Genomic DNA, 17,541 nt, shown 5'->3' with positions numbered 1-17,541 from the left:
TAGGAAGAAGGGTCGACACCTATCCGCTAACCAAGAAATGAACCGATTCAGGGTAGCAGTCATTTCGGTCAGTTTCTGGATCACCTTGGGATTTCGAGGTGGTTGTAGGCTGTTGATTGCTTTAACTTGGTCAGGATTAACTTTAATTACCCTGTGGGTTACCATGTAGCCTAGAAATTTGCTTGATCCCACACTAAAGGAACACTTGGAAGCGTTGAGGCGCAACTTGTGTTTCCTCAGAACTCCAAAGATGCTCCCGAGGTCCTTCAAGTGCTCGGACACCATCTTGCTTTTCACCACCATGTCGTCTATGTAGACCTCAATGCTCTTACCCAAATGCGGTTCAAACATCCTAATCATCATCCTTTGGTAGGTGGACCCTGTGTTCTTCAGACCGAACAACATTACTTTGTAGTGATAATTTCCTGTGGGGGTGACAAAAGCTGTCTTTTCCTGATCCTCCGGGACCAGTGGTATTTGATGGTATTCTTGAAAGGTGTCTAGGATAGCCTACAGTCGCATCCACCAGCTGGTCTATTTTGGACATAGGGAAAGATCCTTGGGGCAAGCCCTATTCAGATTCATGAAGTCCATGCACACTCGCCATTTCCTACTCTTCTTCTTCACCACCATAGTATTGGCCAACCATTCAGGGTAGAACATCTCCTTGATAGCCCCTAAATGCTTTAGTTTCTCCACCTCCTCTCTCATAGCATCAGAGTGGTCTCTGGACGAGCGCCGAGGGGGTTGCCTCTTGGGAATGGCAGATGGACTAACATTCAGATAATGGTAGATGAAGTTTGGATCCACCCCTAGGGCTTCGTAAGCGCTCTATGCAAAGACGTCCACGTTTTTTCTAAGAAACTTTTCTAGCTCTTCTTTCTTTAGGGCAAGTAACTGAGCCCCAATCTGGAAGAATTTCTCTAGATCATCATCGATAGCAGCTTTTACCAGATCCTCACATTTAGCCTCCTCGACTGACCCATCGACAAACGATGCCAGAACCTTTAATTGCTATAAACCACCTTCGATATAGGCTAAGGACTCGGCTTCGGGTTGATGCTGGATGGCAGCCACTAAGCACTGCCTAGCCATTGACTGCTCTCCCAGGATTTCCTTGACCTGGCCCCCGGATGGGTATTTCACCTTCTGGTGCAGAGTAGAGGAGACGACTCCAAGGATATGAAGCCATGGCCTGGCCACATTGGCTGTGTAGGGTGAATAAGCGTCCACCACAATGAAGTTTACCTCCACTATTTCTGAGCTGGTCTGCGCGGGTAGTCTAATTTAGCCTTTTGGGATGATGACCTTCCCATCAAAACTCACCAGGGGCAAGCTATAGGGTGTTAAGTTCTCAGGTCTCAAGTTCAGCCCCTTGTATACGTCTGGGTACATTATCTCGGCATTGCTGTCTTGGTCCATCATCACTCTCTTCATATCGTATCCCCCAATCTTGAAGGTCACCATAAAGGCATCATCGTGGGGTTGGATGGTTTCGATTTTATCCTTGTCCGAGAAGCCCAAGACTAGCTGAATTTCCAATCTCGCCCTCTTCGGCTTTTGATAAGCATCCTTGGCAGATAGACGTGCCACAAACATCACTCGTGAAGGGCAGGAGTCGGTCTTTCCTGGAGTAGCGAAGATGACGTTTATCGTCCCCAAGGGGGGTCTCGAAGATTCATTTCTCCAGGATTTTGAGTTTGCCTAGCTTCCTTGACCATTCGAGTGGTGCAAGAGTTGCTTTAATTTTCCTTCACGGACAAGCTGATTTAGGTGGTCCCACAGACTTCTATAGTCTTCCGTGGTGTGTCCGTGGTCTTGGTGGTATTGGTAATAGAGGTTGTGGTTGTATCTTTCAAGGTTTCCCTCCATTTTATTTGGCCATTTAAAGAATGGCTCGTTCTTAATCTTCTCCAGAACTTGATGTTTTGGCTCTCGAAACACAGCGTTGACCGCTTAAGGATTGGCAGATCTTGGCTGCTTGGCAAAGTCCCTCCTTGGCCGGTTGTTATTGTATCGGTCTGACCTGAAATCCCTCATCTCTTGAGGGATAACCTTTTTCTTTCCTTTACCTTGTTGTTGGTTTTTCTCAACCCTTTTGTATCTATCAATCCGGTCTATGAGCTGGCGTACACTGGTAACAGGTTTACTAGTCAGAGATTTCCTCAGACCATGCTCGACCGGGAGGCTAAGCTTGAATGTACTGATGGCCACATCATAAAAGTCACCATCTATTTCATTGAACATCTCCCAGTATCTATCTGAATATGCCTTCAAGGTCTCTCCTTCTCGCACGTACAAGGACAGTAGGGAGGCCAAAGGCCGAAAAGGTCTGCTGCAGGTGATGAAGCGAGAACAGAACGCCTGAGTGAGCTCCTTAAAGGAACTCATGAAATCTACTTTCAGGCTGTCAAACCATCTCATGGCAACAGGCCCCGGTTAGATGGGAAAACCTTGCACATCAAAACCTCATCCTTAGAATAGACAGCTATTCTCTAGTTGAAATGGCTCACATGCTCCACGAGGTCTGTTTTACCATTGTACATGGTGAAGATGGGTTAAGTGAATCGTCAAGGAAGTCTAGCCCCCTTAATTTTACACGTGAAGGGTGACTTGGAGATCTGGTTCAAGGCCCTGCTCATAGTGTCATTCCACACGCCCTTGTGAAACAGGCTTCTAATCCTCAATTCATAATGGTTCTCCTCTTTGTAGAAGAAAGTCTCGCTGGGCAGGGTTTGGGACCTTTGCATGTAACTGGTGTCCCTTTCGTCATTAGAAGAAACATCAGAGTTAGAGGGAGTCTGCCTTCATTGTGCATGGCATAGTTCCCTCTTTAGTTGGTTAATTTCCAACTGCATGGCCTTATTACTTTTTGCATAGGAGAAATGGCTTCCTCCTCAAGGTTGACTCCTACCAGTATGCGTGGTGTGCATGCTCCCTTCGTGATCACCTCTCCTTTCAAGGTTGACAAAAGGATCGTCTTGCTTGGAACCCAGAGACTCCATTTCGTGTGGACTTGATCCTACCATAACCAATTGTTGGACTCACTATTACACAAGTTCCTCCCCACAGACGGTGCCAATTGTAAAGGCACGGTTTGTAGCCTAAGCCCAATATGTATGGGATTTTGGGTTAATGAGCCTAGCACAACGAATTTGTAGAGAGTGGGTCCAAGAACTAGGCCCTAGAGAATCTAACAATGGCTAGGAAATGTTTGAAAGACGACCATGCAAGAAAAAAGCAAATAAAATGGTGTCAACGTATTGCCGAGGAGACAAATATTTGCATAGATCAATGAAACTAGTTACAATTGTAATTCTTCTCCCCCCCTCCCCCCTACCTTGGAGGGGTTTCTTTATTATATAGTCCCTCTTAGGCAATCCTTATCTTACACTTGTCAATAATTTAGGTTGCTACTTGAGTACTTGTCCCATCAAACATCTCCTTTGGCCCTTCTGTAAGTTGCGGTGACCAAGGAAACACTGTTTAGGGGTCTTCTCTACATAAATGCGGCTAGAAAAGCAGCTGTAATGCATTTAATGCAGTGGCAATAGCTTTTCCTTAGATATTTTCGAGTCCCCTTCGTTCTTGTGTGTCTCCAAGGCATGCTTCCATCACTAGAGCTTCTATGGAGGCCATTCTTACAGCGAGAATTCAGGCTTGAGTCGTATCAACCATAGCTGAGGAGGAGTTGCTCCTTGGACCACCTTCTATTCATTTCTTACTCGTGAGACTTTAAACTAGAAGTTCTCAACTCTATTTGTCTCTCCTCGGACATGTTATCGCCTTCGGATAAGGCTCAAGGCCCAATATATGAATTTTTAGGCCCTTATCCCTACAGTTATTATAGGGGTGATAGGCCCAAGAGTACATATCTATGTATATATTGGGCCAAGGGCCTAATTTGAGGACATTAAGTAGTTCGAGGACGGGTAAACACCTTCCTAAGAATCAATATTGGTAAGTAAAAGGGTGAAGTCTGATCATAATCATCCAAGAAAGTGGTCTGAAGAGGAATGCCTCCTCGGCTAAGCAAAGCAGAGGTCGGAAGGTACGGTTTGACATCAAGAGTAATGATCCAAACAATTCCATTGATGAGGATAAGTATCAAGAAGAAACAGGATATAGGGAGGCTATGAAATATCTAAAGGGAAAACTGCTACCACTGCATTAAATGCTCTGCAACTAACTCTCTGGCCGCATTAATGAGAAAGTGATACCTAAACAGTAACTTTCAGCCTTACAGCTACTACCCAAAGACTTCAAGAAGGTGCTAATGGGACAAGGATCAACACCAACAATCTGATCTGCACATGGAAGGTGGAGATAAAAGGGGAAGATAGTATAAAATGGAAGAGATACCTTGAGAGTAGAGGATCGAGAAATTAAGAGAAAAACATTGTAGTAATCAAGAACTGAATTTGTAATCAAACTTGAGAGAAATATATAAGAACTGGTCTCCTCAGATTGTGCCGATGACGATTTTCTTTAGATTAAACCAGTCCATTTTCATTTTCTTGTCATCTGAATCCACTTTACTTGTTGTCCAACTCATTAAAGCTCAATTTTCCAACCCACTCTCTACAAATTCATTGTATTGGGCTTTTTGGGTCTAAGTTCATCCATCCTTTGGGTTAGGGACTCAAATTTGGTCCTTATAGTTATACATGCACATACACTCAAAACTAATATAAACTGCAAATATATAAACAAAGACCATAATATGAGGAAGACCCACTAAACTTCAAATTTGAATAGCAATATGACTTTTTTGTAGTAATAACAATATAGAGAATTCAAAATATAGAACAATATCAAAATTATAATACCTAATTCTATTATCTTTTATGTTGAATCCAAACAAATAATTAATTGAATTAATCCAAAAAAATAATTTATCAACCAAAAATCATAACTTTTAATAGGAAAACAAAAAATCACATGAATCTAAATAAAAAAACATTTAAGGTAAAGAATTAAGATCAACCTACTGAGACGCAAATATCAAAAACTCCAAGACTTAAAACTTCAAAATTTATAGAATTCCCAAATTCTACTTCAAAACCAAACCAAATTCAATAAATTTATATATAACATAACAAGTAAAAATTTATTGTTCTTTAGGCTGAAAGACATAGGTTACAGTTTTGATTTTTCCCCAAAAAAATAGAGATGTTTTATCTGCTATATTCAATAAAAAAAAAATTATTATGAGAATTTAAGAGGTTTTGGTTATATATATATATATATATATAAAAGTGACAAATTTTTGCATTCAAAAGCCTGCAGATTAGTCTTGTGGTTCTGGTCCCATATATAATATATTCAGCTGGGTTCCACTTTTTCTTGAGGCAAATAGTGAACGAGAATGACCGACCATTACCTGTTGACGCGCATGAGGGTGTTGAGCGTGGTGGAAAATTTGATTTATCACAGTAAGAACCAATAGGAGTAGCAAATAATTAATGGAATGTAAAAGTTTTAAGTCTCTTGCAGGTTACACGATCTTTGATCTGAATTCCGAACTTCATTACGTAAATACCCTATGGGGCTATCAGTGTATTTTGCTTTGGGATAATCTCATCTCATGCCATTTTATTGGGTTAATTAGAATGTTTGGCATTGATTGAAAATTTTGAAGCTCTTAAAACATGTATCTAATAGAGTTTTATGATGTTTTATCTGCTATATTCAATAAAAAAAAAATTATTTTGAGAATTTAAGAGGTTTTGGTTATATATATATATATATATATAAAAGTGACAAATTTTTGCGAATTTCAGAGGTTTTGGTTATATATATATATATCTATGTAAAAGTGACAAATTTTTGCATTCAAAAGCCTGCAGATTAGTCTTGTGGTTCTGGTCCCATATATAATATATTCAGCTGGGTTCCACTTTTTCTTGAGGCAAATAGTGAACGAGAATGACCGACCATTACTTGTTGACGCGCATGAGGGTGTTGAGCGTGGTGGAAAATTTGATTTATCACAGTAAGAACCAATAGGAGTAGCAAATAATTAATGGAATGTAAAAGTTTTAAGTCTCTTGCAGGTTACACGATCTTTGATCTGAATTCCGAACTTCATTACGTAAATACCCTATGGGGCTATCAGTGTATTTTGCTTTGGGATAATCTCATCTCATGCCATTTTATTGGGTTAATTAGAATGTTTGGCATTGATTGAAAATTTTGAAGCTCTTAAAACATGTATCTAATAGAGTTTTACTTAAACTAAACTATTGTAACGCTTGATAAGATAATTACACGTTGAAGAGATATAATAAATATATAAGATATAAAATCTAAAATAAAAAGAAAAAGAAAATAGTGGTGATGTGGAAAATTGTGAGAGTCTTAAAAACTTCAGTTTTATATAGTGTATTTTGCTTTGGGATAATCTCATCTCATGCCATTTTATTCGGTTAATTAGAATGTTTGGCATTGATTGAAAATTTTGAAGCTCTTAAAATATATATTTAATAGAGTTTTACTTAAACTAAACTATTGTAACACTTGATAAGATAATTACACGTTGAAGAGAAATAATAAATATATAAGATATAAAATCTAAAATAAAAAGAAAAAGAAAATAGTGGTGACGTGAAAAATTGTGGGAGTTTCAAAAGTTTCGGTTTTATATATCTATACTATTATTTAAGGGGTTTCTCTTGTTTGGATTCTTCATTTTTTTAGTTCAAAAAAGCTCCTACACCCATATTCATTTCTTACGAATAGTTATTATTTAAAACTATACCATTACATGATTTGCTCTTGTGTGTGTGTATATATATATAGATTAGACACCAATCGGTTTTTGGTATAGCTACCGTTTGAACTTTTAGGTCCAATATTGTAAATGTGTAATTACACTCCTTCCCTTGAAGTTTGGAGAAATGAGGTTCCACCCCCAACTTCAAGCGAAAAAACATTTTCCCTGCTTTGACATCCAATTGATCAAATTTTGTTAAATTAATACTAAAAATATTTTGTACCTTTAAGGGAAGCTTTCTCCTTAAAATTCATTTCAAGTGTATTTTAAAATTTTAATTGAAGTGTATTTTAAAATATTAAGTATGAATTTTGCTTTTTATTTTATTCTTTTTTTAACAGGTTATAAAGAGATTTGTCATTGCAAGTGTTTTGGTACTTGATAAATTTTGTTTTTTTATTGTAAAGGTATCATTTTTTTTTTTTTACTAACCATGATTAAACTTTTGTAAAAAGATTCTTATAAAAATGTAGAATATTTCATTACTAATATATAAAAAAAAAGGGGGGGAGTGTTAATTTATTCAAAGCTCAAAGAAGTGGAGTGTTTTCTCTCTTTAGGTTTAAGGTGGAGTGTCATTCCCTCAAACTTCAAGTGAGGGGAATGTAATGATCCCTATTGTAAATAATTATTCTTTATTATCAGACTAAAACACAATAATTCTAAAACCATAAATTTAGCCAAAATTTTTGTCACAACTATCAATTATCTCATGTGGCTGATTATGGATGGTGGAAAAAAAGTGATGAGTTCATGTGAAAATCACAAGCAGTCAATAATAGTCTGACAAATAAGATAATTGTAGAAAATAGTGTGGCTAAATTTGTGGTCCTAGAATAACTCAAAGTTTAAGTGTAGTGAAGCCCTAACAAGAATTTAAATAAAATAAATATTAAAGGCAAGGACATTTTAGTGATTTAAAATAAAAACATTGTAAAGATATTTTTATAATATTATATTATAGAAAACAAAGCAAAATAAAACAAAAAAATGTTAAAAATTATTACAAATCTTACTCCATAGAATTTCACATAAAAATTATAATAAAATTGTGATGGATGGCATATTAATTTGTAAATTTTATATTATAAAAATATTACAAATTTGACTATATAATCTTAACAAACTAAGAGCATCCTCAATAAGGTTGCTTAATTGACTAAAAAGTCAATTTTTAGTCAATTTAGCAACCAACACCCTAAAAATGTATTCTACAACAAAGAAGGCAAAGTTAAAAAAATTTGAGTTTGAGTTACAGTGAGAGTGAGTTGCTATTAAAACTCAAAACAAAAACTAGTTTTTTAATGTGGGGTATTAAAAAAATAGTAGTTTAATGTGTTGATGGTTGTGGTTGTTGTTTATTATGTTGGATATATTATTTTATTGTGTTGTTTATATTATTTTAATGTGTTAAATGTTAAAATAAAACTTTCGATGTTCGATGTATTATAAAATGGGGTGTTAAAATAGATAAAGTAGTGTTTTGAGTGGCTAAAATCTATATTTTTAGCAACCTTGATGTGAATGCTCTAATATGATTAATAGATTTTAAAAATACAATAAAATTGTAATTGGTGATATATTAATTGTGGGTACCTAGGATGTACGGATTTTCGGGCCAAGGGCTTTTTTGCCTTGTAGCCTTTTACACCGCATCCTCGGCATGTCCTTCAACGTCCTAGGACGTCCTCGGACGGCTTCGCGACGTCCTAGGCATGCATGGCAACGTCCTAGGCATGCTTGGCAACGTCCTCGGACGGTGTCCTAAGAGTCCCACATCGAAGGAAAACCCCCCCACTTGCTGCCTTATAAGCTGTGAAGCGAAGGGAGTAGTGTACCATCGGTTTAGTTATTCGAATAACTATAAACCGATGGTACACTACTCCCTTCGCTTCATAGCTTATAAGGCAGCAAGTGGGGGGGTTTTCTTTTGATGTGGGACTCCTAGGACATCGTCCGAGGACGTTGCCAAGCATGCCTAGGACGTTGCCATGCATGCCTAGGACGTCGCGAAGCCGTCCGAGGACGTCCTAGGACGTTGAAGGACATGCCGAGGATGCGGTGTAAAAGGCTACAAGGCAAAAAAGCCCTTGGCCCGAAGATCCGTACATCCTAGGTACCCACATTAATTATTATAATCTATTTTTTTTATATTAATTATTATTACCTTTACTTGGAGTGTGAAAAGGCTAAATCCAGAGTCATCAGGTGGCTAAACCATTAGGCCTAAGGCCCCAAAATGTAAGAATGTCCCTTCAAATGGAATATATTATATCTATTTATTTCATAGTATTGCAAAAAATAATTGTGGGTGTCAAAAACACAATTGAATAGACAAAACCAAAATATTATTGATTAACACAACTAATTTATAGAGAAGGTATGGATAATCCATAAAGGGAAAGTTGGACAGTTAATTGAAGGATAAGATAGAGAAACTAAATGAATCTAATTGAAAAGAAAACTCTTCTCGAGGTACAAAGAGTGAAACTGAGGCTGTTCTCACTCTTTCTCTCTCCTTCTTCTTCTCAATTTTTCTGGATCCCCATCCTTTGTGGGCTAACTCCTCTCTTATCCCTCTCCTTTCCAGATGTGCATTTTATGGCTGAATGACAGAAGATAGTTGTCTCATCAAACACTTCTCCTACCATTCTTTGATCATAAAGAGAGACTTTTGAGGGGTCTCTACTATTCAGAACAGTCATTCATCATTTAATGCAGTTGACATTAGGTAGGAATATCTAATAAATGCAGAGGTGACTGTTGCTTTGAGCTCTATGTCTTTCCCACCATGTCCTTGGCAAAGATTCTAGGTCGAGGTGTCGTCCTTGGCAATTCTATTGAAGCCTTCCTCGGGTACGAGGTTCTTGGATTGTCTCATGCTCTTGGCATATGGGTTAAGCCACTTTACTCTTTCTTGGATCTGGGCCTGTGGTTTTGAGATTTGGGTCACACCCCTTACCTCTAAGTATACCTCTCCAGTCCATAGTCCACATGGTGATAATGCACCCCCCATAATAGCCCCTCACGATCTTCTCTTCATTAAAGTCAGAGTGGAGATCGTGGCTCGAGGTGTGGGCGCATCATTAACTAACATTGACGAGGTTGGAGGCAGCTTTGCATTTAATGTTTGAGACAGAACCCCTTGTTCTGAATTCCAAGGATTGACATGCAGCTAGATGGACAGTGAGATTTTAACTTAGGGTTTTGGTAAGGCGTGGGAACTAAAGGGGCAAAGCCTATTTTCTATTCATCAAAAGCTTATAAATATAGGGGTCATGAGCCAGCTTCAAGATTTCTACTTCTCACTTGCTTTTATGGAGAAATCCTTCTTCCCAAGGTGCTAAGCTTGTGTTTCTTTTTGCCTAAGTATGCTTCCTCCTCAATCTCTTGACTTTTCAATTTTTCTTTTTGCTTTCCCACATTTTTTATGGTGCCATGGGTAAATTTAGATCTCTAGTTGATACCGCAAAGAGGTTAGCTACATTTAGGGTGTGATATGATATCCCCGATGATGTTGGGGTGAGTTATTGCCATGAGGATGATGTAAACATCAGGAGAAGGATTGAAACCATGATCGTACCTTTGGTCGCTTTCAAAGAGGGTGGGGTTAGGATCCCTTTAAGGAAGCTAATGACCAGTTTCCTTAGGCACTTTAAGCTATGTCCTGATCAATATACTCCAAACATTTTTAGGGTAATGAGTAGTGTAGTTGAGCAAAATAAGAGGCTTAGCCTTAATCTCTCTGAGCACGACATCAACTAGGTGTATAGTTGCCAAGACAACTCCACCTCGGGTTACTATTTCAAATTACGGCACGGGGAAGTGAGGCTGGTCTCATGCCTCCCTGATTTTGATAAGGAAACATAGGGGGATTTCCTTATGATCATGGGGAACTAGCATCCTGACGAACTCCTCTACCCTATCTCTTAGGGTAAAGAATGTTTGTAGGAGTTAGGCAATAGTTATTTTTAGAAAACTGTTGCTATTATTCATGTGTGTGTGTGGTGCTACCCTCTTTTGCAGCTGACAATGCTTTCAAGAAGAATAAGCATTTGATCAACGCCATCGATCTCAACATATTACTTCGGTCTTCGATCTACGTACACCCAAACGATCAACTACGAGTCTAGGGGTCCAAGTTAAAGTTGTGCTATACCTTCTTTCAGAGGTGGTATATGGTATTTCTCTTACATATAGTATGTCACACAAATTGTTTAGGTTTCACAGTTGGGTGGGATTCAAACAATACAAGTGAGATATTGCAAGGTATACAGTCTTTTGTGATACTAATAAATTAATTTTTAACAACAAATGTAAACATTACTGTGTAAAAGTATATGCAATCAAATAAAACCAAACAATTGAATTGAACTTATATTTTTCTCAATACTTCCTTATAATAATCACAGATAATACTTTTTTTTTTTCAATGTAGCTATATAATAAACAACTAAATAAGTATATAACAATATATATATAAAAGAAATGTCATGTGAATAATACTTTTACAACAAATTTTAAGTAGCAGGTTGTTATTAGCTATCATTAGTGGACAAAATATACACAAGTAATTCTAGTACCACATAAAAAATTACTTTTATCATAACTATCTTACATAATAAACTATTATTGATTGTCTATCACTTTTACATGAATTTATCATTTTTTCTTCACTAGTTACAATTTATCACATAGACAATTGTGACAAAAATTATAATTTTCTATGTGATGTTTTAATTTTTATTTTTATTTTTATATAAAGATGTAACTAGGAGACAATCACATAAACTGGGTAGTGTCACTGATATCAAAATACAAAACGGATTAGGATCTGGTGCAATTCACCTTTTTTTTTACATTTTACTTTTTACTTTTGTTAACTTTTATCTTAACTTTTTTTTAATCAATAGTTGAGATTGAAAGTTTCTTTTTACAACTATCAATCTCAACCATTGATAGCAATTGCACCCAGTGCAATACCTAATCCAGTACGAAACAATCACAAATCACTATTTCCAAATTTCAATTAAAAGAAATATTCTATCAAAAAATTAAATCAAGAATAAAATACTATAACAACTTTTTAGATTAAAAAATAATAATAAAACTTAAAGTGCCTACAAGCTGGACGCCATTGGCATAGATATCAAGTCATGATCAGCAAACATGTTACACAAAGAGAGAGACAAAGAAATCAATATTCAATAGAGTTCTACTTCTACTTCTACACAGAGGTCAGAGGGAGATACTAGTCTAGCTGTGCGGAGCTGGGAGTTCTACTTCTAATTATTGATCTAGAAGAGATTTGTTTTGGGGTTTTTATTATTTTGGTGATATTGCTTATTTGGAAATTGGTAAAATAGTACGAAACAATCACAAATCACTATTTCCAAATTTCAATTAAAAGAAATATTCTATCAAAAAATTAAATCAAGAATAAAATACTATAACAACTTTTTAGATTAAAAAATAATAATAAAACTTAAAGTGCCTACAAGCTGGACGCCATTGGCATAGATATCAAGTCATGATCAGCAAACATGTTACACAAAGAGAGAGACAAAGAAATCAATATTCAATAGAGTTCTACTTCTACTTCTACACAGAGGTCAGAGGGAGATACTAGTCTAGCTGTGCGGAGCTGGGAGTTCTACTTCTAATTATTGATCTAGAAGAGATTTGTTTTGGGGTTTTTATTATTTTGGTGATATTGCTTATTTGGAAATTGGTAAAAATTATTACTTTTGTTTGTATTTGGACTTTAGAGGGGCTAGGGCCCATATAATAGTTTTGTTTTTGGGTTCTTTGTATCAATTTTTATTTTTTGGATTTTTATGTATCAATTCTAAAATTTGAGGAGTTTAAAATAAATTTATAGAGAGATTAAATTTTGTAGTATATTTTTCTTTCACAAAATTGTAGGGGGCCTGGTAAGTAGATTTTAGGCAAAAATGCAAAACTGACCCTCTAACTTTCAGTCTTTTTTATTTCAGTCCTCTATCTTTTAGTTTTGTCATTTCAGTCCTCTAACTTTCAATTGTTGTCAATTTGGTCCTCTGTTAAACTCCAGTTATGTCCTGCAGTTAATTAAGCCAAAACAACGTCGTTTTGGATTTTAAAAAAATAAATAAATTTCAAAATTAAAAAAAAAAAAAAAAAACTGAGGGTCAATAGTCTCCGAGACGACGTCACAGAAGCAATGGTCTTCGAGACTCACCTGGTATGTACTTTATACGAGATTGCTACAAATTTATGTACGTGTTTGTGTGTATGTATGTGAAGTTCATTTCTTTTTGTTGCAGAGGAAGGTTAGATGGAGTTGCAAGAGGCAGTGAAGTTATGGAGCAAGAGAGATCGAGAATCGCTGATGAACAATCGGAGTAAGAGGAAGAGAACCAGTTCTAAACAAGAAGAAGGAGAGGAAAGCACGGAAGAGAGCATCGGAGACGAATTCGCAGAAGACGAAGAATATTCCACCGTCGTCGTCGACGACAACAACCACCGCCGGTCAGCGAGATCCTCAAGGCACTGGAAAGTCGCCGATGAAATGATCGGCGTCTCTGTCTCGAGAAAAGCTCGCTTCCGTAAAAATCTAAATCTTCCTAACACTTCATCGTTTTCGGTTCATAATTTTGTATTTAAGAAAAAAAAAAGCTTCAGTGAAAAAAGCACACGAGAATTTGGTTAGCGCAAATGGCGGTCAAGAAGAGCCAGTAAAGCTTTGTGTTTTTGCTTTCATTTTATTATTTTTAATTTTTTTTGAAAATATTTCTATGAATTTTGATAAAAATATGAAAAAAAAAAAAAGAAAAAAGAAGAAAAAAAGAAAAAAAGAAAAAAGCCAAAACGACGTCGTTTTTGCTTAATTAACGGCAGGACATAACTGAAGTTTAACGGAGTATCAAATTGACAACAATTGAAAATTAGAGGACTGAAATGACAAAACTGAAAGATAGAGGACTGAAATGAAAAAGACTGAAAGTTAGAGAGTCAGTTTTGCATTTTTTCTTAGATTTTATTATAATTTTTGGCTTTAGTAAGTAAAATCCCCCTAACCCCAACATGGCTCCGCCACTACGCTGACGACACTCTCCTCCACCATTCACTCTAGTTGATCTCGGTGTGACCATTTCCATTTCGACTGTTGAATTGACAAGAAGAAGAAGGATCGACTTGAGGATCGTACCATCCAAGGAACCAGTTGCCAAAGAAGTAGCCCTCATCAAAGGCATTCCCCTTAACTTGTCTTTCGAAAGATGTAATGTAGGTCTTGCTGAGGTGTTAGGAGGACCCCATCTGCCTAAGTTTGGACCCTAATTGCTCAGCCTCCACTTGTTCTCATTGCTCTAACCCAGGAAACAAAGGGTAAGGGGAAACGTCTGAGGAGAGATACCAGATTCGAAAACCTCTACAACTGAAGGTCTTGCCTCGACTGTAGGGACCCTCTCTTCCACCTCGGCTGAATTGGGAGGTGCTGGCACTCTCGTCGAGCCATACATGTGAGCCTTCTTTCTTGATGATGAGCCCTTATCTATAATTTAGAAAGTGAGGTCGTGGAACGAGGGTCAGGGATGCTATGTGGCTGACTATGTGGGGAGGCTTTACTCCTTCCTAGGGATATGTAAAACTGGATGCAATGGAAAGATGATGCCCTGGTATTAAAGGCGAAGAGGGAGGTCGTGCTCGTATGTATTGTTTAATTTTTTGCTCCTGTTTCTATTTCCTATCAACTCTACCCCGATGACATACTTGTATTGTCTTGCAGGCCTACCAAAGTATTCTCAAGTTGGAGAAGAGTCTTGTGTGAAGATTTGGGATGGTGGTGGTGCGTGTGCCAAATTAGAAATAATGCAATGTCTTTTTGGGTTGATGTTTTTTTTTTCTTGGTGAGATGTTTCCATCTTAATGTATAGTTGTTTTTATTTGTTCTATTTTATTTATTTATTTATTTTATCCATGATCATTGGTATTAACTTTTAATTTTGGCCTAACTCTTAACTTAAGTCTTAATCATTAGTATAGACCTTTTAATAAAGGAAAGGAAACAACTTGGTACCCCTAACAATATTACCTCCTCCATTTCCCTAAGAATTAGATTGCGCTCATGGTTAATGCAGTTATCATCAAACTTCGAATTCTGTAAGATATTGGCCAAGATATCAAGTGTCCGAGGCATGCCCTTGTCCATGACTCTAGCATAGTATGTAGTTTGCTCTCTTGACGTGTAGGCATTGAGATAGCCTCTCATATTCTCAATCTTCTCTTACAACTGCCTCGTGGTCCACTTCTCCAACCCATTAAATATCATATGCTCCAAGAAATGTGCCGTGCCGTTGGTCTCATTGGTCTTGAATCTCGACCCGATATCGATCCAAACCTCGAAGGTGGCAGTCTTCGCAGCCAGGTTTGATTTTGTGACGACACAGAAGCCATTAGGCAAGGTGGTTATGCGGGCCTCTGGAGCCAAAAGGATCTGAGTGTGGTTCGTTAGTTATGGGTGGGGTGACCCATATTTGAGAAACCGGGGGCTGGGTTGTCAAGGTGCTTGATCTTGGCTTTGGCTAAATGGTCGTAGATCATGGTAGTTGGTGGAGGAGGGGAAGTAGTTGGAGATGGTGAAGGTGTGACGATTGCGGGTGAGGATGAGGATGATCAAACAGTCTAGATAAAGCTAATGTTATAGCCTTGTGAGGCCAGCTAGATAGCGATAGGAGGTGCTTCATTTCCATGACTAACTCATTGAGACTCTCTCTCTCTCTCTCTCTCTCTCTCTCTCTCTCTCTCTCTCTCTAGGGTTTGAGCGGAGAATCTAACTCATTGAGACTCTCTCTCTCTCTCTCTCTCTCTCTCTCTCTCTCTCTCTCTCTCTAGGGTTTGAGCGGAGAAGAGTCTTGGGAAGATTTGGGAAAGAAAGACTTATGAGTTTTTCTAGAGTGATGGTGGTGGTGGGTGTGCAAGATTAGAAATGATATGGCGTCGTTTTAGGTTGATGAGGTTTTTTTTTTTTCCTTGGTAAGACGACATTGTCTTAATGTACAGTTGTTTTATTTGTTCTATTTATTTATTTTATCCTTGATCACTGGTCTTAACTCTTAAATTGTCTTAACTCTTAAATTTGGCCTAACTCTTAACTTAAATCTTAATCATTATGCTCACAAGTCATACCCACTAATTTGGACATTAGCAAGAGTTGAACCCATGTCCCAACACACCAATTTAGTTTTTAATCTATGAAAGATTTGAACCCAAGTCCTAACACAAAAATTGGTTTTTGTGTAATCAGGATTATTATTTATATTAGGCCAAGTAATACACCCATTGGTTAGGTAGCATTTGAACTTAGGTCCAATATTTCATGTTTCTAAACAAACAAACAAAAAAAGAGAGAAAGAAATTCCAATATTTTAATAATAATTGTTTTTTAATGAGTTTTTCTAGAGTGATGGTGGTGGTGGGTGTGCCAGATTAGAAATAATGCAGCGTCATTTTGGGTTGATGGGGGTTTTTGTTTCTTGGTAAGATGGCGTTATCTTAATGTATAGTTGTTTTTATTTGTTCTATTTTTTTTTTTTAAAATTTATCCATGATTACTAGTCTTAACTCTTAACATTTGCTTAACTCTTAACTTAAGTCTTAATCATTATGCTCACAAGTCACACCCACTGATTTGGGTGCTAGCAGGAGTCGAACCCATGTCCCAACACTCCAATTGAATTCTTAATGTATGCAAGTTTTGAACCCAAGTCCTAACACACAAATTGGTTTTTGTGTAAGCATGATTATTCTTTATTATTAGGCCAAGTAATACACCAATTAGTTAGGTAGCATTTGAACCTAGGTCCAATATTTCATGTTTCTCAAAAAAAAAAAAAAAATCCAATATTTCTTAATAATTGTTGTTGGGAGATTTCCCGTACAAGCTGTTTGTCTGCTTCGGGAAGCCAAGCCCACGCAGTTTTGTTTTCAAGCGACGTGGGCAAGCAAGCATTGCACTTGTACTTAGTCCCACATCGGCAAGAAATGCGCCCCACTTACGCTTTATATGTGCTTGGCACTTGCATGAGTGTACCACTACTACAAAACTGTGCGGGCTTGGTTCCCCAAAGCGGACAAACAGCTTGTACGGGAAATCTCCCTACAATTGTTTTTTAATTTTATTATTAGACTAAAACATAATAATTTTAGTACCACAAACTTAATCATAACCTTTATCACAACTATCTTATGTGGTTGATTGTGACTGGTGGAGAATAAGTGGCGAGTCTATGTGAAAGTGATTGGTAGCCAGTCACAGCCTATCACATGGGATAGTCATGGGAAATGTTATGACTAAGTTTATAGCCCTAAAATAACTCAAAGTTTAAGTGTGTCAAGCCCCCAACAAGAAAGAATTTAAATAAAATAAATATTAGAAGCAAGGATATAGTAGTGATTAAAAAAAAAAAAGATTGTAGATATATATTAATTCAATAGTATATTATAGAAAACTAATCAAAATAAAAAAGAAAATGTTACAAATCTTACTCCATAATAGTTCACATAAAAGACATAATAAAGTTGTAATGGACGACATATCAATTTTGTAAATTTCATTCTACTAAATTTATTTATTTATTTATTTTTTGTAAATTTCACAAACAAATGTGTTTAATAGATTTTAAAAAAAAACACACACACACACGTACACCTAAGTCTGCATCACACAATTTTATACCATATTAACTTATTAATTCAAAATCAAATAATGTACATACTTAATATCA

At 36.9% G+C, this 17,541-nt stretch overlaps 1 protein-coding gene across 1 annotated transcript; it reads right to left on the bottom strand.

Moving 5' to 3' along the window:
- Positions 1 to 1,956: 1,956 nt before the first annotated feature.
- On the bottom strand, positions 1,957 to 2,424 carry LOC136068906 (uncharacterized). Its single transcript, XM_065776735.1, has one exon. The coding sequence runs from the start codon at positions 2,422 to 2,424 to the stop codon at positions 1,957 to 1,959; it is 468 nt and encodes a 155-aa protein (XP_065632807.1).
- Between the last annotated feature and the right edge of the window lie 15,117 nt (positions 2,425 to 17,541).

Source organism: Quercus suber, unplaced genomic scaffold (genome assembly GCF_002906115.3).
Source record: "Quercus suber isolate HL8 unplaced genomic scaffold, Cork oak 2.0 scaffold_141, whole genome shotgun sequence".
NCBI lineage: Eukaryota > Viridiplantae > Streptophyta > Magnoliopsida > Fagales > Fagaceae > Quercus > Quercus suber.
Note: the sequence above shows the minus strand (reverse complement) of the source record. Positions and strands in the feature narration are given on the sequence as shown.

Coding starts and splice junctions, on each gene's coding strand:
- LOC136068906 (XM_065776735.1), bottom strand. CDS start 2,424: ATGAGATGGTTTGACAGCCTGAAAGTAGATTTCATGAGTTCCTTTAAG.